The sequence below is a fragment of the Penicillium macrosclerotiorum genome (genome assembly GCF_028827735.1).
Source record: "Penicillium macrosclerotiorum strain IBT 26536 chromosome Unknown utg000003l_segment0_segment0, whole genome shotgun sequence".
In the NCBI taxonomy this organism is placed as follows: domain Eukaryota; kingdom Fungi; phylum Ascomycota; class Eurotiomycetes; order Eurotiales; family Aspergillaceae; genus Penicillium; species Penicillium macrosclerotiorum.
The window spans coordinates 2,232,900-2,257,215 of record NW_026643083.1 but is presented as its reverse complement, the minus strand read 5'-3'; the positions used below and the strand labels follow the sequence as shown (position 1 = coordinate 2,257,215).

Here is a 24,316-nt window from a genome sequence, read left to right as displayed (position 1 = left end):
AGAGTATAGGAGTATAGGAGTATAGGAGAATCAACAACTCAATTGGGAAGAGACTCCCAATTTAGGATGATAGGATTTCCTTCGGATTGTGATATTATAAATGATAAGAATGGTAAGGATATCAGGTTGAATCGAAACACGGCGAAGAACTTGGTTCCCTCGAGGCCAAATTGAACAAGGAACGAGCGACGAGGAGAGAATCACCAAAGGGAAAAGCGGACTCAGACGGTGCCTGAAATGTTGGGGTCTTGAAGAAGAGGTCGAGGTTGAACCATACCGGGAAAGGGGAACCGATTGCGTGGCTCGATCCGCACCCTGCCTGTGCTCCATGTTTCGCGATCGATATATATAAATGGGCGTGGTTCCGCAGAGCGCAAACTTATAGGAGAGAAAACAACACAGGAATGTCATGACTAAGTGGAATGCGATCAAGGACTTCGGATAATCTGATATTCTACTACTATCACACACATGTTATGCCATATCTAAATGATCAAAACTCTATGCGCCATGTCTTGCCAATTCCAACGCTCGGGCTTTTGACAACGGCGTAGGGTGCCTTGCCACCCTTCTGCTCGTAGTACTCCAACGAGGCAGTGGAACCAGTCTTAGCCCCATCCTCAATGACGGTCACGGTGCGCTTACCTTTCCACGAGGCCGGAGGATCGACGATGATCAGGCGCTCTACAGTAACGCCAGCCATGGTCTTAAAGTAGTCGGCGGTCTTGGGCCCCTTCGTGCCGATATTCTCAGACGACAGCACCGAATCACGGTACTGGAAGCGGCGGTGAATGTACCCCCCGCGCTCATAGTCAAAGGTCTCGCCGTCGTCAATGTAGAGAGAGCCTTCGGCTTCGCCATTCTTATCGAGGGTCACGACTAAGGTGAAGGGATCCCATCGCATGAGAGCACTGCTGCGGCGAGGACGATCCCGACGAGGAAGGATGTGGCCACCCTGCATCAGAAGGGGAATCTTGTCTTCGGGAGCAGGGACGGTGTGTCGCTTGCCAGCACCATGATAGACGGTGAAATCAAAGTAGTCGTAGTATTTCTCATCGTCCGCGATATAGATGTCCGTGGTGAAGGTATTTTCCGAGACCACAGGCTTGGCAAGAAGACCAGTGTTGCCGAGGTATAATTGATCGTCAATAGCGAAGCCAGCCTCATCATCAGGGAAGACATAGTACTGGGGCCGCACAATCGGTGTACCATTGACTGAGGCCTCGTGGAAAGCGGTGTACCACGCAGGAAGAAGCTGATATCTCAGGCGGATAGCCTGGGAAATGATGGTGCGCTGGGGTTCACTGATCAGATACGGCTCGCGACGGCGAGTATCGATGTGGGCGTGAGCGCGGAAGAAAGGATACCAAATACCGGCTTGGTACCAGCGGGCCAAAAGTTCTTTGTCAGGGTTGTGGAAGAAACCACCAACATCGGCGCCAGCAAAGGGGAAGCCAGCAATGCCGTTGTTCAAAACCATAGGCAGCGAAGCAGCCAAGTGACCCCAAGTGGCTTGGTTATCTCCAGTCCACATAGCAGACATGCGCTGTGCTCCTGCATAGTAGGAACGGGTCAGGATGAAAGGTCGGCGCACCTCGCCCTTCTTGCGTTCAAGCAGAGCTTGGTAGGTAGCATTGACCAAGGTGATGCCATTCACATTGTGAACATCCCGGTGTTCCCAGTTGCCGTGGTGGATGTTGTCCTTGGGCATGGTGGTTTCCGGGCCGTTGAAAACAGAGGGTTCATTCATGTCGTTCCAGACGAACAGGTTGGACATCGAGCCCTTGAACTTGTCGTATTTATGGAGACTGTTCCACCATGAAAAAGCAGCCGGGTTAAAGCAGTCGACCCAGTGAGATGACCCAGGCCAGCACCATCCGTCATATACATCACCATCCTTATTCTGAACTGCAAGACCATTCTTATTCAGCTCCTGAGAAACAAAGTAGTTGTCCTTGTTTTTGATATGAGGATCAATAAGAACGACAAGTTTACGCTCAGACTCGTCAAGCTTCTCCTGCATTCCCTTCGGGTTGGGGAAGGTAAGCGGATCCCAAGTGAAGTACTTTCGATCGTCTGTGTATTCCAGATCAAGCCATATCACATCATAGGGAATCTGGTACTTGTCAAACTTAGCATCCACCTCCTTCACATCCTCGTCGGTGACATAGTTCCAGCGGCACTGGTGATACGCGATGGCGAAGTGCTGAGGCAATTGGGTGTAACCGGTAAGCTGACCATAGGTCTTGCTAAGATCCTGGGGAGTAGGACCAAGGAAGATGAAGAGATCAAGTCGACCAGCTTCCGAGAACCAGTGAGTTTGGGTATCAGTCTTCGACTTGGCGCTCATTGAGAGAGGGTTAGAAGATCCGCTCTTCTTAACAATATCAACCCAGGTTTCGGCAGCATTGAGCCAGAAGACGCCGACGGTAGAGCCTTTGCGGTGAGCTTGCATAAACGGAATGGATCCATATAATGTCATAGGGCTATCGAGCTCATACTCGAAGACGTCGGAGTTATACATCCGATAGGGGTTTTCATGGTTGCCAGGACCACCTCTAAACCCATTATTAGCCGGTACACGACCGAGGGCGATGGGGGTGAAGTTTAAAGGGTTCTTACCGAGTCTCCTTGAGTGACATAGAGTCTGCATGCTCGGGAATGCCGAAAACGTGATTATAGCCTGGGAAGGTGATATCCAGTCCAACGCTTTCGGGGCCACGAGGTTTGGAGTCGGTGTTTCCACCAAAAGACTCTTCCCACCAGGTGCTCTCATCTTCTTCAGACTCTCCCTCCTTGCCCTCGACCTTGGGTCGCCAGTGTTCCATATTTAAGAAGCCTTGGTTGTTCAATTGCACATGGGTTTGGCCATCTCTCTGGAACTCGACCTCAAAGGGAGCGTGGCGGATAATTGCCTCATATTTATCCTCGGGCCCATACAGAACCTTGGTGAAACCAGTCTCGGTTTGAGCGTCTAGAGTACTCAACTTGCTCAAGTCCAAGCCACCAACAATGACCCATTTTTCGGTTTCATCGTATCGCTTCTTGTTTACCTTGCTGCCATGTCGGATCTCAATGTCGCCCTTCATGCGCTTCTCCTCGTCGACTACCACACGGGCAGCACCCGACTCCAAGAAGGATACTGTGAGGGGTAGACGGATTTTCTCTTTGGTAGCTGTAGTTTTGATCAGGACACCAGTCAATTGACCGTCCTTGAAGTGGATAGTGGCGGGGTCAAGCTCGTAGGGGGAGTTCCACGCCGCGCCTTTGGTGGAGGCATCATCTGCGAGGGCTCGGTTTCGTTTGCAGAATCCAGATTGATCGCATGTTTTGAAATTCTCATGTTTGACAGCCACTACAAAGAGCCGATAAGTCAGTGATACTTTGCGAGAAGCCTTGTGAGCCTTGGGGAGGCAAGAGGTCAAGGGATCTCACATCCAGGAATCACAATGCATGCGATAAGGACAACCAAGGAGAGCAATAGCGTCCAACGGGACGCAGGCCGACTCCTGGCCATCATGAAGAGAATTAAAGACAATCAGAGAGCCTCAATCTCTGACCGGAAGCTTGGGAAGGTGTTAGATGTGGACCAGCATCCGGAGGGCGGTACACCTGTCAACAGGCAAGCTCCAGGCTGGCCTGACGGTGGAGAGCTGGGGTAAGACACCTTAGGCAATAAGGCAATCAGGCCACAAGGCCACAAGGCTGTTAACTATTTCCGTCCAAGCCACTTGGCGCCTGAGGCCACGGGTCACTGCTGCCCCACCAATCGCGGGCAAAAAAAGGCTCGCAGGTATTTATTCTCCTCCCTCCCCTCCTTGCTCCCTCTGCATCCTTCCACTTGCTGATCCTCAGATCTTCAATCCCAATCCATCAAAATGTCCGACGAGCAGACGTAAGTCCTCCATGCTATCCTCAATGCTTTCACATTTCGTTTCCCTCCATACATAGCTGTCATTGGCACACTCACCTTACCTCCCCTCATCTCTCTCTGGCGGTGAAGCTGATCAATTGCTGCAGTTTCATTGCCATCAAGCCCGATGGTGTCCAGGTACGAGAACACTAGGTCCCTGAAGCCGAATACTAGCCGCCTTATCGGCCCTACCATCAATTGATGGCCAATGGCTAACCCAACCTTTCCAGCGTGGTCTCGTTGGTCCCATCATCTCTCGCTTCGAGAACCGTGGCTACAAGCTCGTTGCCATGAAGCTGTGCCAGCCCGGCCAGGACCACCTCGAGAAGCACTACGCCGACCTCGCCGGCAAGGGTTTCTTCAAGGGCCTCATCTCCTGTGAGTTTCCGCCTCATCCGACCAGTCTTTTCTCCCGCGCGCGACCTAACTCCATTGCTAGACATGCTGAGCGGCCCCATCTGCGCCATGGTCTGGGAGGGCAAGGATGCCGTCAAGACCGGCCGTACCCTTCTGGGTGCCACCAACCCCCTGGCCTCTGCCCCCGGTACCATCCGCGGTGACTTCGCTATCGATGTCGGCCGCAACGTCTGCCACGGCTCTGACAGCGTCGAGAACGCCAAGAAGGAGATCGCCCTCTGGTTCACCCCCACCGAGGTCCTGAAGTGGAAGAACACTCAGGCCCAGTGGGTCTACGAGTAAATGGCTCGTCCCATGACGCTTGTGCATAACGAGTGCCTGCCCTCAGCTGCTTGCGGTATAGAATTGCAATAGTTTACAGAGAGAGAAGGCCCCCGGCATTGCAAAATCAATATACAATCATATGAATTATGAGAACTCGTGTCTCTGGTATCAGGAATGGTAGTCTACAATGCTGTTTTCAGCTCTTTCCCAGCAGTTTCCTCGCGCCGCGGGCGACGGGAGTCAGTATGGTCCTCGCAAACCACGGCGTGGCCCAGACACTGGTTGCCAGCCGCACCGGTAGCAAGGCTTTGGTAATTGCATAGGCTGTCGCGAATTCCAGCACCAGTCGTACTCCTGCTCCTTCCTTGTGTCCCCCTTGCGACACTCCGATCATCTCATGCTCGGCCACAATTGTGACGTCGGACTCGTCGACCCAGCCCTTCTTTCTTAGCCAGCGCCCAAACCGCTTAACCCCCTCGTCGAAGGCATTGCCTTCCCCAGATTCCGACGAGAGATCGGGCATCCAACCTCCGTAGTGAAAGGCCGCTACCAAGCCAAACAGCGGCACCACGGCAGTGATTTCGTGGAGGATTAAGAAAGAGGTGACATGGGTCACAGGGGCTCCCAATAACGGGGTAGTATAGCTTTGGAGGAAGCGAGGTAGGCGGTCATTGAATCGGCGCAACCGGGATTGAGCATCTGTAGAAGCTGTTTGCGCTGGCCGTGGAGGCTGCGAGGGAGTCGAGAGGTTTCGCCGTGACAGCGGGCCGGCCTGGTGAGTTGCTTGGGCGCGAAGTCGGCGAAAAACGGCCGGGAAACTCGACGGACGATGGGCAAACATGGCGTGAAGGGCGAGTATGGGAACAATCGGGCGTCAACGGCGTTTTGCAAGTGGGGAAATCATGCCTTGCTTTGGCAATCCCGCGCGGTCTTCCCTGTCGTGTTCCGCAACAGGCTGAATTGGGAAGCTTGGACACCACGATCTCTCGGGTCGCGCTGAGTAATCCCCGTTCTGGAATTTGAACAACGTTCAAGCTTCAAGTGACTGGTAGTCCATTATGAAAGGCCGAGCAAAAATTGACTCGCTTAAACAGGTAGAATTGTCGTCTCGTCTAGAATTGCCCCGAGTATAGGGCGTAGATCGGCACTGTGGCGGGCTGGCCGCCATCGGCAGCCGTCGACATCAGATTTCCCGGGTGCAGCCTGAGTCCTGAATCGGAGATCCATGATGGTCCACTTCAAAACCAAGACTGCGTTTTCTCTCTCCGCAACCCTCTCCCCTCCCCATTGCCATCGGCCATACAGTTTGCAATGGAGAAGATCACAGAGAAGATCGCGGCTCTGCCGCCCGACGCGAATTACTTCTCGCTGGAGTTTTTCCCTCCCAAGACCCGGATGGTGGGGTTACCCCGCTAGGACATCCCTCATGACGAGAAGAACGGCAACGGCTAACCAGCGGGTTTATATAGGGCTTTGCAAACCTGTCTGCGCGTCTGGAGCGGATGGCTCAGGCCCTGCGCCCCTTGTTCGTAACGGTGACTTGGGGTGCAGGCGGAAGCACCGCGGCCCGTTCCCTCGAGCTGGCAGAGGTCTGCCAGCGCCAGTTGCAGTTGACGACCGTGTTGCATCTGACATGCACCAACATGAGCCGCGCATTGGTGGATATGGCCCTGGAGGAGGCGAAGGTATTGGGCATCCGCAACATCCTGGCTCTTCGTGGAGATCCACCCCGCAGCGAGGAATATAATATGCATGGCGAAGATGACAGCAACAAGGACTTCACTTTTGCCGTGGATCTGGTCCGATACATCCGCAAGCAACACGGTGATTACTTCTGTATTGGTGTCGCCGCATATCCGGAGGGCCACCCGGCCGATTCCTTCCAGGATGTCCAGGATCCCGCCCGTGACCTCCCCTATCTGGTTGAGAAGACCGTTGCGGGGGCGGACTTCATCATGACCCAGCTCACATACGATCTGGAAGCCTACACTAAATTCGAAACCATGCTTCGGAATCACGAGTCTGGAGCCTTCAAGACCATTCCCATCATCCCAGGCCTGATGCCCATCCACAGCTACAAGATTCTCACCCGCGTGACAAAGCTCAGCCATGTGAAGATCCCAGAGCCGATTGCCAAGAAGATGGAGGAATTGAAGCATGACGATGACGCTGTGAAGCGTGCTGGTGTGGACATCGTCAGCGAAATCGCCGGAGGCATTAAGGAGCTGAAGTGCCCGGGTCCTCGTGGTTTCCATTTCTATACCTTGAACTTAGAAAAGACAGTCTCGTTCATCCTCGAGAGATGTGACCTCATCCCTCCTTCCACGGACATTCAGGATGATTCGGCTATTGATGACTTTGATGGCCCCGTCCCCATTGGCGTTCGATCATTGGCAAGGCGCCGCGCCTCCTCGATCAACTCGCAGCCGCACAACCGCGTAATTGTGGACAAGCTCTCCGCCAAAGAATCATCGCAGGACTCTGTCCATGAAGCACTCGCCAACAGTGTTGGTTTACCTGCCATGACGCCAAACCGTGGCACCACCCTCCAGATTTCTGAGGGTCTCGGGTCTCTTGGCAGAGAGGCGACATGGGATGACTTTCCCAACGGCCGTTGGGGTGATGCTCGCTCCCCAGCATTCGGCGAGATTGATGGATATGGCCCGTCTCTCCACGTCACATCTGCTGTTGCCCGTCGTCTGTGGGGCCACCCTGTCGAGCAGTCTGACATTAACACTCTCTTCCGCCGACTTGTTACCGGAGATCTGTATATGGTCCCCTGGTCCGAAGGTGGTGCCGAGGAAGGCACCGCTGGCTTGAACGCAGAGACAGATCTTATTCGCCCTGAATTGCTCAAGCTCATCGACGGCCGCGGCTGGTGGACCCTGGCCTCTCAGCCCGCAGTCAACGGTGTCCGTAGCGATGACCCAATCTTTGGCTGGGGCCCGCAGCGGGAAGGCTTTGTCTTCCAAAAGCCCTTCGTGGAGTTTTTCTGCTCCAACAAAGACTACACAACAATCCTGAAGCCTTTGTTTGAGAAGCACGGCCATGACAAGCTAACATGGTTCGCCACTAACATCACCGGCGCCTTCGAGTCTTCGCTCCCTGCACAGCCCGCAGACGTTGACCTCGATGACCTCAGCTCCAACCCCGAGAGCGTCAACGCTGTGACCTGGGGTGTCTTCCGTGGCAAGGAAATCGTGACACCCACCATCATCGAAGAAGTTAGCTTCCGCGCCTGGGGCGAGGAGGCCTTCCGTATCTGGGACGAATGGCGCCGCATCTACCCCCGTGGCTCGCCCACAGAGCGCTTCCTCGACTCTACCAAGAATGACGCCTGGCTAGTCTGTGTTGTGGGTCAGCAATTCGGCGCAGGCACCCCGCGGGGTAGCAAGGAGGAAGAAGACGAGGTCAAATGGATGTGGCGAGTGCTAGCGGGTGAGATTGAGTAGAACTCAACGCACACTTACTTCTACCTGATATATACCCAAACCTCGCTTTTTTTTACTCTCTATTTTTGATTTCGGCAGTGATGGTTGTGTTTTTTTCTCTCCTGAGGAATATTGGAAAAGTGAATAATGGTATCATGAGCGGTTGGATCCTGTACAGTACTTTCAAGCTTGTGCAAGATGGAATGATTATGAATTTAAACCAACATTATTTCCTCGGTGGGCTATCTGTCCAATGCTTCTGTCCAATGCTGAAAAGTGTCGCTATGTGAAAGTAGTCTTTCGACGAGGCTCTCGTATACATGCTTCCAAATCACCCAATATACGCCAGGTTGCAGGATATTCAATTCTTCCAAGATCTCTCCAAGCACTCACCAGGTCAAGAATTATATGATCTCTCAACCAACCGTGAAAATCACGCCTTCTCGGCAAATCCATGCTTCTCGAGCCCTTCTGCGTCGGTGTCGGGCGTGGCGATGGAAGACTGAGATTCCACGAATTTCTTTTGAACATCGTCAAGCCGACCGTAAATTTTCGGCATACGTCGAGGTTGATTAGGGCCTGCGGCGGGCAGCTGGTGACCACGAAGTCTGTCTGTTGTTAGGATATAACATCTTTTTAGAGCGAGGTAAAGCTTACCTAGGGCCTTCGCCTGTCGTCTCGGGCAGCATGGCCACATAAGCACGACCAAATGCCTGGACATCTGCCTCAAAAGTACCGCGTTGGATGCTATCTCGAACACCTGCAAAGAAGAGATCCATCACATGGTGGTTATGAATTTGGAGCAGCGCCCATGCAGCCATCTCCTTGGCAGCCAGGAGGTGGTTTAAGTAAGCGCGGTGATGATTCCGGCATGCATAACACTCGCAGCCCTCACTGAGGGGCACGGCATCTTTCTTATATTCCGGAGACCACAGGTCAATGCCCAATTGCTGGGGCTCGCCGCGCTCGTGAACCGAAGACGGGGCAGGGAAAGTGAAATCCAATGCGATTCCAGCATCCGAGGACTTCCCCATGAAGGGAACTGTCACAAGATCCGCGCCCAGGGTAACGTCACGTAGAACATCGTGGGGGCTAGACGGTTCACTGAGTACTAAACGAGGCAGGTCGCCCACAGACTCTGGGATGAAGGTCAAGGAGGCCGACTCGTAAAGAGCCAGTCCAGAAAGGCGATCGCGAAATTCACTTGCGAGGTCGTCTAGGTATAGCGATTGTTGCGTATTGTCTAGTGGGAGCACCGGCGCGAAATACGCAGCCTTTGACTTCTCTCCCTCTGCCACAGAGGCGCCGTACAATTTGTCCAGCGCATCACGAGTGTACGCATGGGTGCGATCCACCATCTTTCCTCGTCTCTTGACGCCTGGCGGGGCTCCGAGCACTAGATCTGCCAGGCCAATGATAATATCTGGCTTTAGCTTTAGGACTGCATCCAGATACTGATGTGCTTCGAGTTGTCGAAACCCGACTGAGGTCATGATCGAGATGGAGGTTTCGGTATTTGTTGTCGGACACGGGATCGAGGGGAACCGGCGTGCACCAAAGATCAATGGCATATCGTCTGGAGCACAGATGAATTTTCGTAAGGGCGATTCCTGTCCTGAGACAGGGGTACTATACAATGGGGCTGGGTGATTCCTTTCGATGACTGTCCTAAGCCCCGGAGGGCGTGTCGCATGTCAGGTTCAATGATCCCAGGTTGGCTGCCATCGCAGTAGTAAATTGTCTGGTAGGTGACACATACAATCTTCTAGACCGATATGTAGACTATTGATCGTAGTCTCTTTGCGCAACACATCGTGCGCAACATGCGGCACAGCACCCCGCGATGTGAGTGGGACGTAGTGCGGCGTGGATATCGAATTGCGGCCAACAAGGGCCAATTTGCCTACCCGCGGTGCCAGCACTGATGCTGTGCTGCTCAGGACGCTAAAGGCCATGTCGTGGGGCAGGGAGGGCTCAGTGTCCATGGTGATGGTGATTATTGCAAGGCCATGATGTGGTGCGTGTGATCTTTCGATCTTATCGGGGCCGGCAGAAAAAAGTGTCACCGATTAAACAAGGGACCCCATCATGTCTCTTCCCCTCTAAAACCAACCTCCACCTCGACCTTGCGACATTACACGAGATCCAGTATTCCAGATATTTCTTGGAAATTTCTTGGAGATTTTTTTCTTTAACTTTTGTCTGTGCTTCATTGATCCTTTGCTTTTGCCGTTCAAACAACCCACCAGAATGACATTCCCGTCGGAGCAAGTACCGACGCGACGCGGAGCGCTCATTGTCGTCGAGGGCCTCGACCGCGCTGGCAAATCGAGCCAGTGCGAGATGCTACAAAACTATCTCGCCGAACAAGGGCATACAGTGAAATACATTCGGTTTCCAGGTACAAGCGAACTATTTCCTGGGTATCGATGCCATTGGGTCTAATTTATGCTCTAGATAGGACCACGCCCATTGGGAAGCTCATAGATAGCTATCTACGTGGCTCTGCCAATCAAGACGACCACTCCATCCACCTCCTTTTCTCCGCGAACCGCTGGGAGATTGCCAAGAGTATCGAACAAGATATTGCCAGCGGCATCACTGTCATCGTGGACCGCTATTCATATTCAGGTGCCGTGTACTCGGCCGCCAAAGCCAACCCCACGCTCTCGCTGGAATGGGCGTGGCAGCCAGAGATCGGGCTACCCCAGCCCGATATCTGCTTGTTTCTCCGCATTTCGGCTGAGGTGGCTGCGAAGCGGGGAGGCTTCGGCGCGGAGAGGTATGAGAATGAGGCGATGCAAACTCGCGTGCGAGAACTGTTCCACTCGCTCTTTGACCGCCAAAAAGATGTGCGTGTGATCGATGCAGGCAGATCAATCGAGGAGGTATCAAAGGATATACAGGTTCTTGTTTCTGGTTGCGTGGCGCGATTGGACGTCATTGGGCCCTTGCGCACACTTGGGCAGCTTGCCAATTAGTCAAGAGGCAGTTGAGTTCATAGCTATAATATAACGCCGAGTCCTGGTGACTTGTGAATCATTCAATGAGTTCTGCATCATCCCATTCGCTGTCCTCGATTACGATCTCCAGTCTGGGCGGCGTCGAGGGGGACCGAATTGGCGGATGGACCCCATGTTCCGAGTCCGATTCCAGGTCTATGGCTTCATGCCAATTGTCGTCCAATAACGGGTCTTCTCGGACCAAAGGAGACATGGCATGCTCGGTAAGTCCTGATGGACCGCCCTGTGTAGGTTCAACTGAAGTCTGGCGGGTAGAGACCGCATTTCTCTTGCTGGAATTGCTCGTATTGTTGGTTTTGACAGAAGATACAGCTCCTGTTTCCTTGCGCTCACGCCGTTCCTTCTTGCGCAGGATGGCCCGGCATTCCTTTTGTGCTCGATTGCGGACACTAAGTTCTTGCATCATTAGTGGCCATGAGACGTACTTTTCGCATGTTGGACAAACTCCTCCCGCGGGGACAAGACAGTTCAAGTCGTTGGTTGCTTTGAGGAATCTGGCCGAAAGACACAATAGATGGTTGGTGCCCTGACAACGCGATTGAGGACATACAACGATCTGCTCCGCTGTTGGAATGACTGGAGCCTTGCAGACTTGGCACCGTAGGTCTTCAGGGTCATCTAAAAGAAACATGGACTTCTCTAGATAGTCTTCTAGCTTTGCATAGTCGAGTGGAAGTTGGTTGATACTTCCGACTGCCATAGTTGTATCACTCTGTTTCGGGCAATCTCCATCTAAAATGATCTTGGTCTCGGGGAGAGGTACGTCGACTCGGTCATTCCAGACCCTCCAGACGCGATTGACATCGGCGCGAAAGAAACGTATTCGTAGAGGCCAGCTCACGAAATAAGTTGATCGCAGCAGCGAATGCACATCCTCGAGATGCGCCTTCAGCGACCTCCTGGAGCGGGACTTTGGTTTCCCCGTCCGTGAACTTGAGAGAGGATCGGAGTGCGCTTCTACGTCGTTCCAATCCAGATGTCGTGACTGATCTGGATTTTGCCAAGCCCATCTGGCGAGAATAGAGGTGAGTAAATATGTCAAGGGTTCATATCCAATTCCGGGCACGCGACTTACTCGAACTGTAGGGCCCCGACTCGACTGGTAAAGCCCTCAACGACGAGAACCATTTCCCATGGCCGCAAATTGTCGCGCGACGTCCGTTTGGCCCCACCTTTGGCGCCTCCATTGTGCTGCGACAATCGTCTGATTGGGTTTGGCGTAGAGCCGATATAGAGCGAAGCGTGCCGGACAGTCGACCGGAGCAAATAGCAGCAGTAATAAGCCGGAATGGGCTTCGGCTCCTCCTGACCATCCATGCTTGACGATTGCCCTCTGTCTCTTCGGGCAAAACAATCCACGACGCTTTTCCAGCCCGGAATTATATCGGCGTGATTGGCAGGGTGGGCGCACCCATGTCCGTTTACTTTCTCGCATGGGCCCACCGCGTCCAAACAACATCACATGACGTAGGGTCCTTGGACCAGACGAAAAAATTCAGGGATCCATGGATTGCCAGGGTCTCGGACTGATATAAGTTCCAATTTGCATCAAATTATCCAATGCGATATTTTTTTTGCAATGGTCTGAGACGTCGAACCGCAGTCCTCCCGGGATGGGTTGAAGTTGACTTGGGATGACGACTCGAGACTAGGTCCCCATCCTCGGCAGATCTCGTCGATCTAGTTTGATACGACGTCGCCCCAATCCGCAGCGCAGTCCTTTTTCTTTCCCCCCTCTCGGGGAGTGGGAATTCATGGCGATGACCCAACGGAAGGAGTATTGAGCGATCATATCGAGGTTCTCCTGGATAGGAGAGGAGACATGTGATTTTTGATCCACGATCGTCGTTGATAGATTCCGTCTCCTGCTTGATTTGTATCCTTTTGATTGACCCGACCGCAAGGTATAGTGTGTTTGAGTATAAAGCCCAAATATGCCCAAATAGGCCCATCGATGATTATATAGGGGATAGAAGTAGATATTTTAGTTTTCTTTTGTTTTGGTCTTCCTTTTTCAATTGCGCGATGCAATTTGTTTTTGACTTTCGCACGGGAATGCATAAGGGATCTGTCACACAAGTCGCAACAGGATTACATAGTTGCTCCACAGGCCCAAGGCCCAAGGACCTAGCAAAATATGCAGCAATCAACATTCAACTCGCGAGCGCCCAACGCAACATCACACTACAAGGACCATTTCAGGGCCAGCCTGCATAGACCTCATAGGTACCAGGGGCAACCTTTTCTGGCCCTGTCCTGATGGCACGATGGAGGGACGTGAATCGTGATGCTGAGCCCCGTTTGCGGCGGCCAAAATTCGGTGACGGTATAATTACCACATATATTACATATACGTGGAGTCGGTCAGGCACCGAGACCTTTCGGTCTCCAATCTTCCCATGCTAGAACCACACCTCAAATACAATACGATACCATACCGTATCTTCCGCTTCCACTTGGGTCCCAGCAGGCCAAGTGAAATGTGGGCGATTGTTGGTTTTCAGTTTCCCCTATGCATCATAAGTAGTGTAATCTATCACCTACACAACAAATTGAAAAGAGCGGGGCTTATGAAGAAAGCAAAATCAAGTTCCTTGGAAGTTCCTCGGACGCGAACGGACCCCCAAAACTGCTCCCTCAGTCCACCTCTCCGGGTACAAGGGCATCGGAATACACGATACAGGAGCCCCCGGTAGGTCCCGTACGTCCCGTACGGGACGTACCCGGAGTAATGGCAACGGCCACGACTGGACGCTCTACTTCGTCCTCTGCACATAATCTCAGTTTCTCTCCACTATCAATTCCCAATCCTTCTTTCCTCTCGTCCTGCTCTTTTCCCCCCCCCCCATCCCCCCCCAATACCCCCCATACCACGTCAACCACTTATCCCCCACTCTCTTTTTTTTTCTTTCGCCCTTCTGACTCTTTCACCTACGTTTCATCAGTTTCTCCTACAGGAACTGGCTCATCTTATCTCCACTGGGGGAAGGACTTCTTACCTGGATCTTGCAGGACCGCACCAAACCCGCCCTTGTTCTCCAAACCCGTCGCCTTTCACACCTGCCCTCGTATCCTTCCAATGCGCCCGTCGCACGGCCTGCGACCTTGACTCTAGTACCCGATCGGTCGCGCGCAGGTCGCATTCTTCTCTCCAACTTATATCCAACAACTGTCGGCGATGGTGGCTCCGGCCTCGACCGCTGCGGCGAACTCGATGGCTGGTCAACCACCCATAGGCCGTCTGCCTACCCGCACCGCGAGCACGCACCCGTCGCATTCCCACAATGTTCCCTTGAGCGCTCGGAGATCAGCGCCCCTGGACCTGTCAACGGTTGAGCGGCGCGGTCAACCCAATGCTCCTCGCGAGCCGAGCAAGCGCGTGCGCCCGCATGGCTTGCCCGAAGCCCCGACCTTTCGTCCAACCGAGGAAGAGTTCAAGGATCCTGTGGCCTATATTCAGAAGATTGCACCGGAAGGCAAGAAATATGGAATCTGTCGAGTGATCCCTCCGGAAAACTGGCAGCCTCCCTTCGCCATTGATACAGAGGTAGATTTTCCTTGCCCACATTATCTGCTTGATGGGTGACGGCCAGCCCAAGGGAGCAAGTGTATTGCAGCGAATCTCGCTCACTGCACTATACCCCGCCGCTGTGTCGCCTTTCCTGCCGCCACTTGCTAGGGGCTCGTCGCTAACCTTTGGGATGTGCCCTCGTGTGTATACAGCGATTTCACTTCAAGACCCGTCGACAAGAACTCAATTCGGTCGAAGGAGGTATGGCCCCGCGTACAGCCGATGTTGCTGCCGGTGGAACCTCTCCGCATGGCGGTTCTAACCCGGACTCTAACCCAGGAAACCGCGCCAACATGAATTACATCGACGGGCTCGCCATGTTTCATAAACAACACGGGACGAATTACAGTCGTCTGCCCAGCGTTGACAAGCGCCCTTTGGACCTCTACAAGCTAAAGAAAGCGGTGGAGGTTCGGGGTGGTTTTGAATCGGTCTGCAAAACCAAGAAATGGGCTGAGATTGGTCGTGACCTTGGCTATAGTGGAAAGATCATGTCCTCCCTGTCAACCTCCCTCAAAAACTCGTACCAGCGTTACCTCCAGCCCTACGAGGAATATCTTGCTCGGGCAAAGCCTGGCGTTCAACAGCAACTGGAGTTGGAGCAGGGTGGTCCGTATACGCCGTCCCCTCGCCAGTCGCCTATGACCAAGAAGCCCACCCTCGAGGAAAATGGCACACCTTCGAAATCCCGTGATGAAACTCCGGCCATGCGTATGCCACCTGCTGCGAGCACGCCCATAATCGAAAAGTCCCGTGACCAAATTGCTCCATCAGTGGAGCCAACACCACCACCATTACCACGCCCAGCACCATCAGGATTCACCCCAGTCAATGCCGCCGCCGCCGGTTTCACAGCCGTCAATCACTCGCCCGCATTTACACCAGTGAATAGCGCGCCTGCCATCAAGCATGAAGGAGAGAATGGTGTTTCGACCCCCAAGAGTTTGGCTGATCATCCCTCTCATTCTACGCCTGTACCCAACGGTCAACCCGGACAACCTGTGAAGCGTGCTATCAGCCACGACAGTGGCTCTCAAGCTGACAATGGTGACGATGGCGGAAGTGGGCGACGAAGCAAGCGGCTCAAGAAAGGTATTATTCACTTAATTTTCGCTAATCGATGAGTGACTTTTAGTACGATCGATCTAACCCACCATTCTTAGATGGCGCCCCACCGACTGTGGCTGGCTCACACATGACTCTCCTCCGCCCTGCGCCGCCGAAGGCCCGCAAGGACGCTGTGGAGAGAACCGGAGATGTAAGTTTGATAGTGGAGGCTTCGGAAATCGAACATGGTGCTAATATACCACAGAAATGTGAAGTATGTGCGAAATCGGACAATCGTTCGTCCATTCTCGTTTGTGACAGCTGCGAGCTTGGCTACCACACAACCTGCCTTGATCCATCGACTTCGGCTCCTTCAGATCATGATTGGCACTGTCCCAAATGTCTGGTTGGCACCGGCGAATTTGGTTTCGAGGACGGTGGTGTATACTCTCTGAAGCAGTTCCAAGAAAAGGCCAACGAGTTCAAAAAGCGCTATTTCGCTTCGAAGATGCCATTTGACCCGGTTCTCAATACTCACCGACGCGAGACCGAGGATGACGTGGAGGCCGAATTTTGGAAATTGGTGGTAGACCTGCACGAGACTGTTGAAGTAGAGTATGGGGCCGATATCCACTCAACCACCCATGGCAGTGGCTTCCCCACCATTGAGCGCAACCCCCTTGACTCGTATTCGTCTGACCCGTGGAACTTGAACGTTCTTCCATTCTTTGGCGATTCGCTCTTCCGTCATATCAAGTCCGATATTTCCGGCATGACTGTGCCCTGGGTTTATGTTGGCATGTGTTTCTCTACTTTCTGCTGGCATAACGAAGATCATTATGCCTATTCGGCCAACTACCAGCATTTTGGTGCTACCAAAACCTGGTATGGCATTCCTGGTGCTGATGCAGAAGCATTTGAGTCCGCAATGAGAGAAGCAGTTCCTGAGCTGTTCGAAGGCCAGCCGGATCTCCTCTTTCAACTTGTTACCCTGATGCCCCCCGACAAGCTCCGCAAGGCCGGGGTCAATGTTTACGCAGTAGACCAGCGCGCTGGTCAGTTTGTGCTTACATTCCCTCAGGCTTATCACGCAGGCTTCAACCATGGCTTCAACTTCAACGAGGCCGTCAATTTTGCGCCCGCAGACTGGGAGCCATGGGGAGCCGCAGGGGTGGAGCGACTTCAGACCTTCCGCCGGCATCCATGCTTTTCCCATGATGAGCTGTTATTTACTGCCGCAGCCCGGGATACCTCTATCACGACAGCTAAATGGCTTGCGCCTGCTCTTGAGCGAACCTGCAATAGGGAAATTGCCGATCGAGCTACATTCCTAGCTAAACATCAGGAGGCTGCACCTCACCATTGCAGCATTGGCGCTGAAACCCCAACAGGAAATTGTCAACTCAAGTTCATAGTAGAGGAGGAAGATCTTCCGGAGGATGACTATCAATGTCAACACTGCAAAGCCTACACTTACCTCACCCAGTTCCGTTGCCACAAGTCAGGAAAGACCCTTTGTCTCCTGCATGCTGACATTTACGACTGCTGTGGTGAGTCCGTATCTCAAAAGCTTGGGGGATCCGGTCATACCTTGCGCTACCGGGCAAGTGACGACGAGCTCAAGTCGATGGTCCAAAGGGTTCAAGAACGATCCAGGATTCCGGAAATTTGGGGAGAGAAGCTCGACAAGACCTTGGAGGATGAGCCCAAGCCCCAGCTCAAGGCTCTCCACAACTTGCTCAGTGAAGGTGAGAAAATCCCATACCACCTACCTGGCCTCCAAGATCTTGCCGCCTTCGTCCAGCGTTGCGATAAATGGGTTGAGGAGGCGAACAACTACATTACCCGGAAGCAGCAGAACCGCAGAAAAAACGAGAAAGCCTGGCGCAAGACCGGTTCCAAGGCGGCGCAGCTGGACGATCGCGACCGGGAAGTTCGAAGAGTGGATCATATCTACGCCCTACTAGCAGAGGCTGATAAACTTTCCTTCGACTGTCCACAGATGGCCGCCCTGGAAGAGAAGACCCGCGAGATCGAGAAATTCCGCCAGGACGTTAACGCTGCCCTGATGAACCCGCATGTTCGCACAAGCCAGGAGATTGAAGAACTTGTTGAAAATGGTCGAAACTTCAATGTGGAGATACCGGAAGTGGAACACCTGGAACGCATCCATCGGCAAATGAAATGGACCGAAGACGCTTCTCGCAAACGGGACCAGTATCTTACACTCAAGGATTGCCAGGAACTCGTGGCCGCTGGAGAACAACTTGGTTTGAGCGACGACAACCAGCATCTTGCTCACTTCAAAGAATTTTCTCGACACGGTGAAGCTTGGGAAGCCAAGGCCAAGGAACTTATGTCCGTGGAAGCTGTTCACTACCAGCAACTTGAGGCACTCTCTGCCCAAGCCTCTCGATTCCCCGTTTCTCCGGAGACCCTCGGTGCCGTTGATGCTATTTTGACCAAGCAACGGGAGGCTCAAAAGCGAATCCAAACTCTTTATGACAAGAGCAAGGACCCTGATTTGCGTAATCGACCGAAGTACAAAGATGTCCGGGAGCTCACAGAGTCTTTGGAGCAGCTTAACAGTCGGCCTATTGGGGCAATTGACCTGGAACGTGAGCAAAAGCGACACGAGGACTGGATGAGAAAGGGCAAGAAACTCTTCGGCAAAGCTAATGCTCCATTGCATATTCTAAAATCACATATGGAGTATGTCGAGAAACGTAACTCATACTGCTTTGATTTGGAAGACAGCTACCGCCCCCTGTGGAACCTTCATCGCGGGATAACTCTCCGGACGGGCTCCTGGAGAACCCCACCACCAATGTGTGGGGCCCGAAATCAGGGAAGCGCGATGTGTTCTGCATTTGTCGGCGTTCGGAGGCAGGGATGATGATTGAATGTGAAGTCTGTCATGAATGGTAAGTCCTTATTCTTGGTGTCATTCTTATCCCACCCCAACTCCATGAGGATGAAGCCGGCTCTAACATTGTACAGGTACCATGGCAAGTGTTTGAAGATTGCTCGCGGCAAAGTCAAGGAATTTGACAAATATACTTGTCCTATCTGCGACTGGCGCCAGAAGATTCCTCGTGACGCTGCCCGACCCAAGCTAGAAGATCTTCAAGACTGGCAAGCCGAAATTGCCGGCCTCCCTTTCCAGCCAGATGAGGAAGAGGTCTTAGATAGAATTGTCGGTCAAGCTACGGCCTTCCGCGATTTCCTGCACGGGTTTACCAACGCTGCGTGCACCACCACGGAGGAGGTGCCCACTTTGATCTTCTATTTGCGCAAGATTGAGGGCGCCGAGGTTCTTCTAGCCTACGAGACCAACTTCTTCCGACAGGAGATTCACAAATGGGCGCCTGTTGCACCCGAACCACCACCAATTCTGGAACAGTCCCTGTCGACTCGCAAGCCGCGGCCAACGAAGCAGCAGAAGATTATGGCTCAACTTGGCGTGGATCGCCCCGAGGACCTTCCCGAGCATCTTCGTTCCAAGCACATCACTACAAGCAAACGAAAATCAGTGGATATTTCTATAACTCGCCCTACGTCCCTGCAGCCCGTGCCGCCAACTCCAACCAACAACGCGCCCACCAGTGCCGGGCCCACGCTGACTCCGATGTCTGACTCCAACCCTGCATCCTACCCTTTCTCTGCCAACTATTCGCTTCCTGCGAGTGATCCTACCCCAGCATTTGCGCCTACCTCCTCTTCCGCCTTCCTACCTGCCGCCGCCGCTTCCCAGTCTCCTTCATTCCTCCCTCGATCTCCCACTCCTCAGCAGAGTATTGAACCTTCTCTCTTCAGCCCGCCTCGCTTCGGCCGTGATCCTCCATTCGCCAGCAGTAGCCCTCGTCAAAACCTCGAAGATGTGTTTGCGGACCTCACGAATCAGGAAGATGCCGAGCCCGACGCGGAGCCCATGGAGAATCTTCACGCGACGGAGGCCCTGGAGGCTCTCAATGCTAGCAACGGCAGTAGCCGGGCACCGTCGCCACAGGATGAGCCAGCCCCGGGCGGTAATACGCAGAATGCCAGCACAATTGTAGGCGAGACCGAGAATCCTGAGTCGGAGCTTTGACCTCCCCCTTCTTCCCTGTATTGCTTACTGTGAAGTGATGTCTGGAATATGTTTTCTTGTTTTTCCTTTGTTTTTCTACCTAACATGGTCGAACTCTCTTCTCTTTTTTTTTCTCGAAGATCATTTATTTTCCTTGTTCAGTATGCTCTCCAATCTGGGTTGATTCTTGATTCTTGTCAACGGTGTACTACAAGGGAAACAGGGCGCGGCCAATGAGTCTGCGGAGTTTTTATCTCTTTTTCTTGTGTCCAGCGGGTTCCCTCTATTCTTCACTTCTTGTGTGTTGTGTTTTCTAGTTTTTATTCTCGATGCCTGTTCCGGCTATGTTCGTGATGACTGAGGCAGACTGGATTTGATTCGATCTTCGTCTCCCTCGTGCTGTTTGCCCACCATTGACGCCGTGTAATACTAGTTGAATGCAGCCGCTATTGCGGGCAATCCATGACCTCTACTATTATTTGATTTTTGTTGTTCCATCTTTCCTGCTCAGATGCTCGACCCTAGATCCGATCTACGTATGCTGCCATCGCCGCCTGTCCCCCGGTGTGGATGAACAAGACATTGACCTGATTCAAGCCCAGCTGCTGAGCATATTGTCGGATTTTGTCTTCGGCCATCCAAGTCCGCAATCCCTGCACCACCTTCGCCGTATAGACCGGGTCCAACACCACGCCATCGCGCTGTGCCATCGCCCGCAATGCATCCTCCGAACCCCCCTCGACAATTCCATACGCCTCACCCACAAACCGGTCCTCCAAACACACATCCGCCGTCGTGACATCCCCCTCCGCTAGCCCAATCATCGTCCCCGCCTGCCGCGCGAAGGCCAGCACGCGCGCCTCATGCCATTCACGCCTCTGCGTCGGCGAATTAATGACGCCCACCACCTTCCGCCCGATCTCCCGACGCGTCTTCTCCAGTAGCTTAAACCCAGCCACCAGTCCACCGACCGTACTGCCACTCCCACACGCCACAAACACCACATCGAACCGCCCACTCCCGCCCAGTTGCATCTCCGCCTCCTGCGCCGCGATCTCTATCGCCCCCCGCGCGTACCCCAGCCCGCCTCGCACATGTCGGCTCGCGCCCCCGGGAATCCAATATGGCCGTTCCCCGCGCCCCGCCAGCTCGTCCAGCACGCGGCCCGCGTCGCCGTCCTCGCTCTCGAGTACGTCCACCTCGGCGCCCAGAAGCCGGAGGATCTGCGCGTTGCCCGCGTGTGCGAAGAGAGCGGGCTCGCGGCTCGCACGGTACCCGCCGCCCGTGTCTTTGTTTAGCAGAACGAGCGCTTTGAGGCGCAGATGCGCGGCGAGCGCGGCGACTTGCACGGTGTGGTTGCTTTGCAAGGCACCTTCAGTGACGAGGGTGGTTGCGGGGCCGCGGAGAGGCGGGGGCGGGGTGGAGTCTAGAGCTTCGTGGTAGTGGTGAACTGGGGCCGGGGAAAGAATGTCGGGCACGATGTATTCAAGTTTGCGGTATTTGTTGCCAGCACAGGCGAGAGGGGCGGATTGGTCTTCGCGTTTGGCGTAGAGGTTGATTCGTGGGTGGTCGGGGTGGTGAGAGGGCGGATTAGGGAGGAAATTGGGGAGCGGGTGGATGGGCGATGGGTGAGGGTAGAGGATTGGGTGGCGTGGGATTTGGGCGAAGGGTGCAGGGAGTGTAAATGTAGTAGGCGGTTGGTGAGAATTGGAGAGATGGCTATAAGCCCTGCCTGGCCATATGGAAGTGGGATGTTTGTGCATTGTTGGCGCCGAGGTTGTTATGCTTGTCCTTGTGCTTGTTCTTGTAGGAGAGGAGGGAGTTGAAGGAGTGCAAGTCGATAAAGTATAGAGACTCGAAAAATTTGGTTGTGAAGGTCTTTTGTGTAAAATTCAGAGTGCTATGAGCACATTCGTCGACTACTTTGTTGCGAGTTTGAGGTGTGTGCGGAGGACAGTAGTCTTGGACAAGGTTTGGTGCCGGATGATGTCTCTCAAATGGCGATGAAAGATAAAGAACTCAAGCTGTACTCTCGTTACAGAAGATGTCGCCAGGAAGGATCACGACGGTTTGAATAGGTGTAGGATTGTCCGAGCTGATGGCCTTCGTAATCGCAATGTCCATTAGTCACCAGGCATTGAGCTTGCCAGTGCGAGAGAGTGGAGAAGCTAGAGTGAACAAGCCGGACTTTACCTTTTCATACCGGGGCAGGATGACTCTTTGGGCTGGAACATCCTCCAAGAACTACTTATACACCTTTGAGGCCCTCAGAAAATTTGGGATGGAAGAGGAGGATGTAGTAATACTACCTACCGTAGACACTGCTGGACCTTCGATACATAGGCGACTGGGGTCAAGGAACTGTACTTCGATGGAGCAAGCGAGGCAGGAAGAAGATACAGGAATACAACGTGATTGGAAGAGAGTTATCTAAGCTCCAGTGAGCTAAACTAAATTGGGAACCGAATCACCTTTTCTATCCAATTGCCCAAACATCAAGTTAGGGTTGGTAGGACCTTGAGAATGTCCTGATCAGACGATTCGAAATTACATTTCGTGTCTGTCGAGCCACTAGCGGAAAATGGATCATGATTGAGTTCGAAGCAAGGGGACACTGCGCTGTTTGATAGGTCCGATTCGCAAACAGTACGGAGTACAATACCTACAGTAGGACGGAGTTAGTAGCGCTACGTAACCGAGGGTCCCCCTCCCCCCACTGAGGTCTGGGGCACCCTCAATATTCTCAATGACCACATGCAAATGTGCATGGTAATTATTCGTTTTACTACGCTAAGCTATAGACACAATGCTTGCCGTGATTCTCCTTTTCATTGTGGTGGCCGTTCTTTACTGGTTCCGACCCGCCAGGATGGGTGCGGCGCGCGCTACACGGCCCGCGTGTGACGTCGAAAAACAGCCGCAACTCGACCTTCGATCCGAACCCTCCCCAACCACCATGACACTCCTCCAATTCCTGCGGCAGGCCCGCCAGGTACACTTACAATTTCTTGCGGGCACGCTGTCCGAGCCCCCTATCTACGTACTGGGCAATCCCTCCGCCGATCTCGACTCCATCATCTCGGCCATCGTGTACTCTTACTGTGCCTCCAACCGTCTCCCCACCACCACGCCCCGTCCCCATGTGCCACTCCTCAATCTCCCCAATGTGCCCGCTGGCTCCGAACTATACCGTCTACGCCCCGAGTTCGCGACGGCCCTATGGCTGTCGACCAATTTCCCCGCAGTCCGCCCCGAGGAGCGCTTCGAGTATACATCCGAGTCCGCTGGCAAGCTCCTGCGGGACCATCTCGTCACGGTGGCGGACTTTGCACAGAGTCTGAAAGAGTCTACGGCACGCTCAAGTCTGCTATTTGATGCGGTCATGGTCGATTGGAACGCGATGCAATCCCGAGTCGACGGGAAGCGAGGATATGGATCCATCGCCGGCTTGGAGGAAGTGACTTTCCGTACAGTGGGATGCATCGATCACCATGTCGACGAAGACTTCATGCCACGTCCCGAGGAAATCCCTGCTGGTCAGCCAATGATTGTCCTGCCCGGGCCGGGGTCTTGTTCGTCGCTCGTAACGAGTGAAATGCACAAACGCGCCTTTTGGCCCTCTGGCAAGGACTCCGCTCTGGCGATCGCACAGGTTGCCAAGCTTATCTTGGCTCCAGTTCTCGTCGATACTTCCAATCTTACGTCTGAGGACAAAGTGAAGGATGTCGATATCTGGGCGGTCGATTTTCTTCGGCATAAGGTCGATTCTGCACAGCACAATGACGCCAAGTGGGACATGGTGATGTTCTATGAAAAGGTGCTGGAGGCAAAGAAGAACAGTCTGGACTTGTTAACGCTGGAAGAAGTCCTAGATCGTGACTACAAAGACTGGACGGAGACGGCCCAGTCATCTGGACAAACCGTCAAGCTTGGCTTTTGCTCGTCGGTTAAGCCGATCCGCTGGATCATCCAGAAAGCCGGTGGGCCCCAACAATTTTTGGATGGCGTACGTCAATTTGCGGCCCGGGAAGATAAACAGCTGGATGTGGTGGTTGTGATGGCTTCGTTCACCTCGACCGAAGACGAGCATGCTCGCGAATTGTTTATCTGCGCCGATGGCGACTCGGGCGTGGCGGTCGACGGTATCAAGGCATTTGTCAATGACTCTTCTTCGTTGGGTCTTGTTGAGTGGATGCACTTAGATGGCGAGTGCGTGGATTTGGCTGACGAAGCGATTCGGTCCACCCTGAATGGGGCCTCGGGCGTCTGGAGACACATCTGGGTCCAGACAAATGCAAGTGCTAGTCGAAAGCTAGTCGCTCCGATGCTACGGGAAGCTGTTGCCAAATTATAGAATCTAGAATCCGGCTGTCACATTCGAATACAATGAAGATAGGAAGCATATCCAGCATGAACTCATATTGAATTTGCGAGGGAAAGAAAAGCTTATCATTTCGAGCCTCCAAACGCCAAAGCCCCGTAGGCCAAAATATGTCTGTGGAAACGAAAAGAACCAAAGAATTGGACCTCAATATATGCAATGCTCCAAACCGACCGCATGCAAATGCCAGTATGAGAGAG

The 24,316-nt window shown here is 53.4% G+C and overlaps 10 protein-coding genes across 10 annotated transcripts; 5 read left to right on the top strand and 5 right to left on the bottom strand.

Annotated features, from left to right (window-relative positions):
• Positions 1–493: 493 nt before the first annotated feature.
• Positions 494–3,517, bottom strand: N7462_003698 (glucan 1,3-alpha-glucosidase ROT2; the record flags this gene model as incomplete). The annotated part of the gene is made up of 3 exons (XM_057075424.1): positions 494–2,558; positions 2,623–3,355; positions 3,436–3,517. The coding sequence occupies 3 exons, from the start codon at positions 3,515–3,517 to the stop codon at positions 494–496; spliced, it is 2,880 nt and encodes a 959-aa protein (XP_056934929.1).
• Positions 3,518–3,878: 361 nt separating this feature from the next.
• On the top strand, positions 3,879–4,612 carry N7462_003697 (Nucleoside diphosphate kinase; the record flags this gene model as incomplete). Its single annotated transcript, XM_057075423.1, has 4 exons — positions 3,879–3,895; positions 4,021–4,051; positions 4,144–4,291; positions 4,353–4,612. The coding sequence occupies 4 exons, from the start codon at positions 3,879–3,881 to the stop codon at positions 4,610–4,612; spliced, it is 456 nt and encodes a 151-aa protein (XP_056934928.1).
• Positions 4,613–4,790: 178 nt separating this feature from the next.
• Positions 4,791–5,435, bottom strand: N7462_003696 (uncharacterized protein; the record flags this gene model as incomplete). The annotated part of the gene is made up of 1 exon (XM_057075422.1): positions 4,791–5,435. The coding sequence occupies one exon, from the start codon at positions 5,433–5,435 to the stop codon at positions 4,791–4,793; it is 645 nt and encodes a 214-aa protein (XP_056934927.1).
• Positions 5,436–5,905: 470 nt separating this feature from the next.
• N7462_003695 (methylenetetrahydrofolate reductase (NAD(P)H) MET12) lies at positions 5,906–8,046 on the top strand (the record flags this gene model as incomplete). The annotated part of the gene is made up of 2 exons (XM_057075421.1): positions 5,906–5,992; positions 6,064–8,046. The coding sequence occupies 2 exons, from the start codon at positions 5,906–5,908 to the stop codon at positions 8,044–8,046; spliced, it is 2,070 nt and encodes a 689-aa protein (XP_056934926.1).
• A 412-nt stretch (positions 8,047–8,458) lies between these two features.
• On the bottom strand, positions 8,459–10,010 carry N7462_003694 (tRNA-ribosyltransferase family protein; the record flags this gene model as incomplete). Its single annotated transcript, XM_057075420.1, has 3 exons — positions 8,459–8,633; positions 8,683–9,688; positions 9,785–10,010. The coding sequence occupies 3 exons, from the start codon at positions 10,008–10,010 to the stop codon at positions 8,459–8,461; spliced, it is 1,407 nt and encodes a 468-aa protein (XP_056934925.1).
• Positions 10,011–10,275: 265 nt separating this feature from the next.
• Positions 10,276–11,006, top strand: N7462_003693 (bifunctional thymidylate/uridylate kinase; the record flags this gene model as incomplete). The annotated part of the gene is made up of 2 exons (XM_057075419.1): positions 10,276–10,426; positions 10,483–11,006. 2 exons carry the CDS (start codon positions 10,276–10,278, stop codon positions 11,004–11,006), a joined length of 675 nt encoding a protein of 224 aa, XP_056934924.1.
• Positions 11,007–11,064: 58 nt separating this feature from the next.
• N7462_003692 (structure-specific endonuclease subunit SLX1) lies at positions 11,065–12,365 on the bottom strand (the record flags this gene model as incomplete). The annotated part of the gene is made up of 2 exons (XM_057075418.1): positions 11,065–12,058; positions 12,124–12,365. 2 exons carry the CDS (start codon positions 12,363–12,365, stop codon positions 11,065–11,067), a joined length of 1,236 nt encoding a protein of 411 aa, XP_056934923.1.
• A 1,861-nt stretch (positions 12,366–14,226) lies between these two features.
• On the top strand, positions 14,227–19,756 carry N7462_003691 (uncharacterized protein; the record flags this gene model as incomplete). The annotated part of the gene is made up of 6 exons (XM_057075417.1): positions 14,227–14,595; positions 14,772–15,711; positions 15,783–15,877; positions 15,932–18,378; positions 18,420–18,590; positions 18,667–19,756. 6 exons carry the CDS (start codon positions 14,227–14,229, stop codon positions 19,754–19,756), a joined length of 5,112 nt encoding a protein of 1,703 aa, XP_056934922.1.
• Positions 19,757–20,256: 500 nt separating this feature from the next.
• N7462_003690 (1-aminocyclopropane-1-carboxylate deaminase/D-cysteine desulfhydrase) lies at positions 20,257–21,498 on the bottom strand (the record flags this gene model as incomplete). The annotated part of the gene is made up of 1 exon (XM_057075416.1): positions 20,257–21,498. One exon carries the CDS (start codon positions 21,496–21,498, stop codon positions 20,257–20,259), a length of 1,242 nt encoding a protein of 413 aa, XP_056934921.1.
• A 1,043-nt stretch (positions 21,499–22,541) lies between these two features.
• Positions 22,542–24,089, top strand: N7462_003689 (putative exopolyphosphatase; the record flags this gene model as incomplete). The annotated part of the gene is made up of 1 exon (XM_057075415.1): positions 22,542–24,089. The coding sequence occupies one exon, from the start codon at positions 22,542–22,544 to the stop codon at positions 24,087–24,089; it is 1,548 nt and encodes a 515-aa protein (XP_056934920.1).
• Between the last annotated feature and the right edge of the window lie 227 nt (positions 24,090–24,316).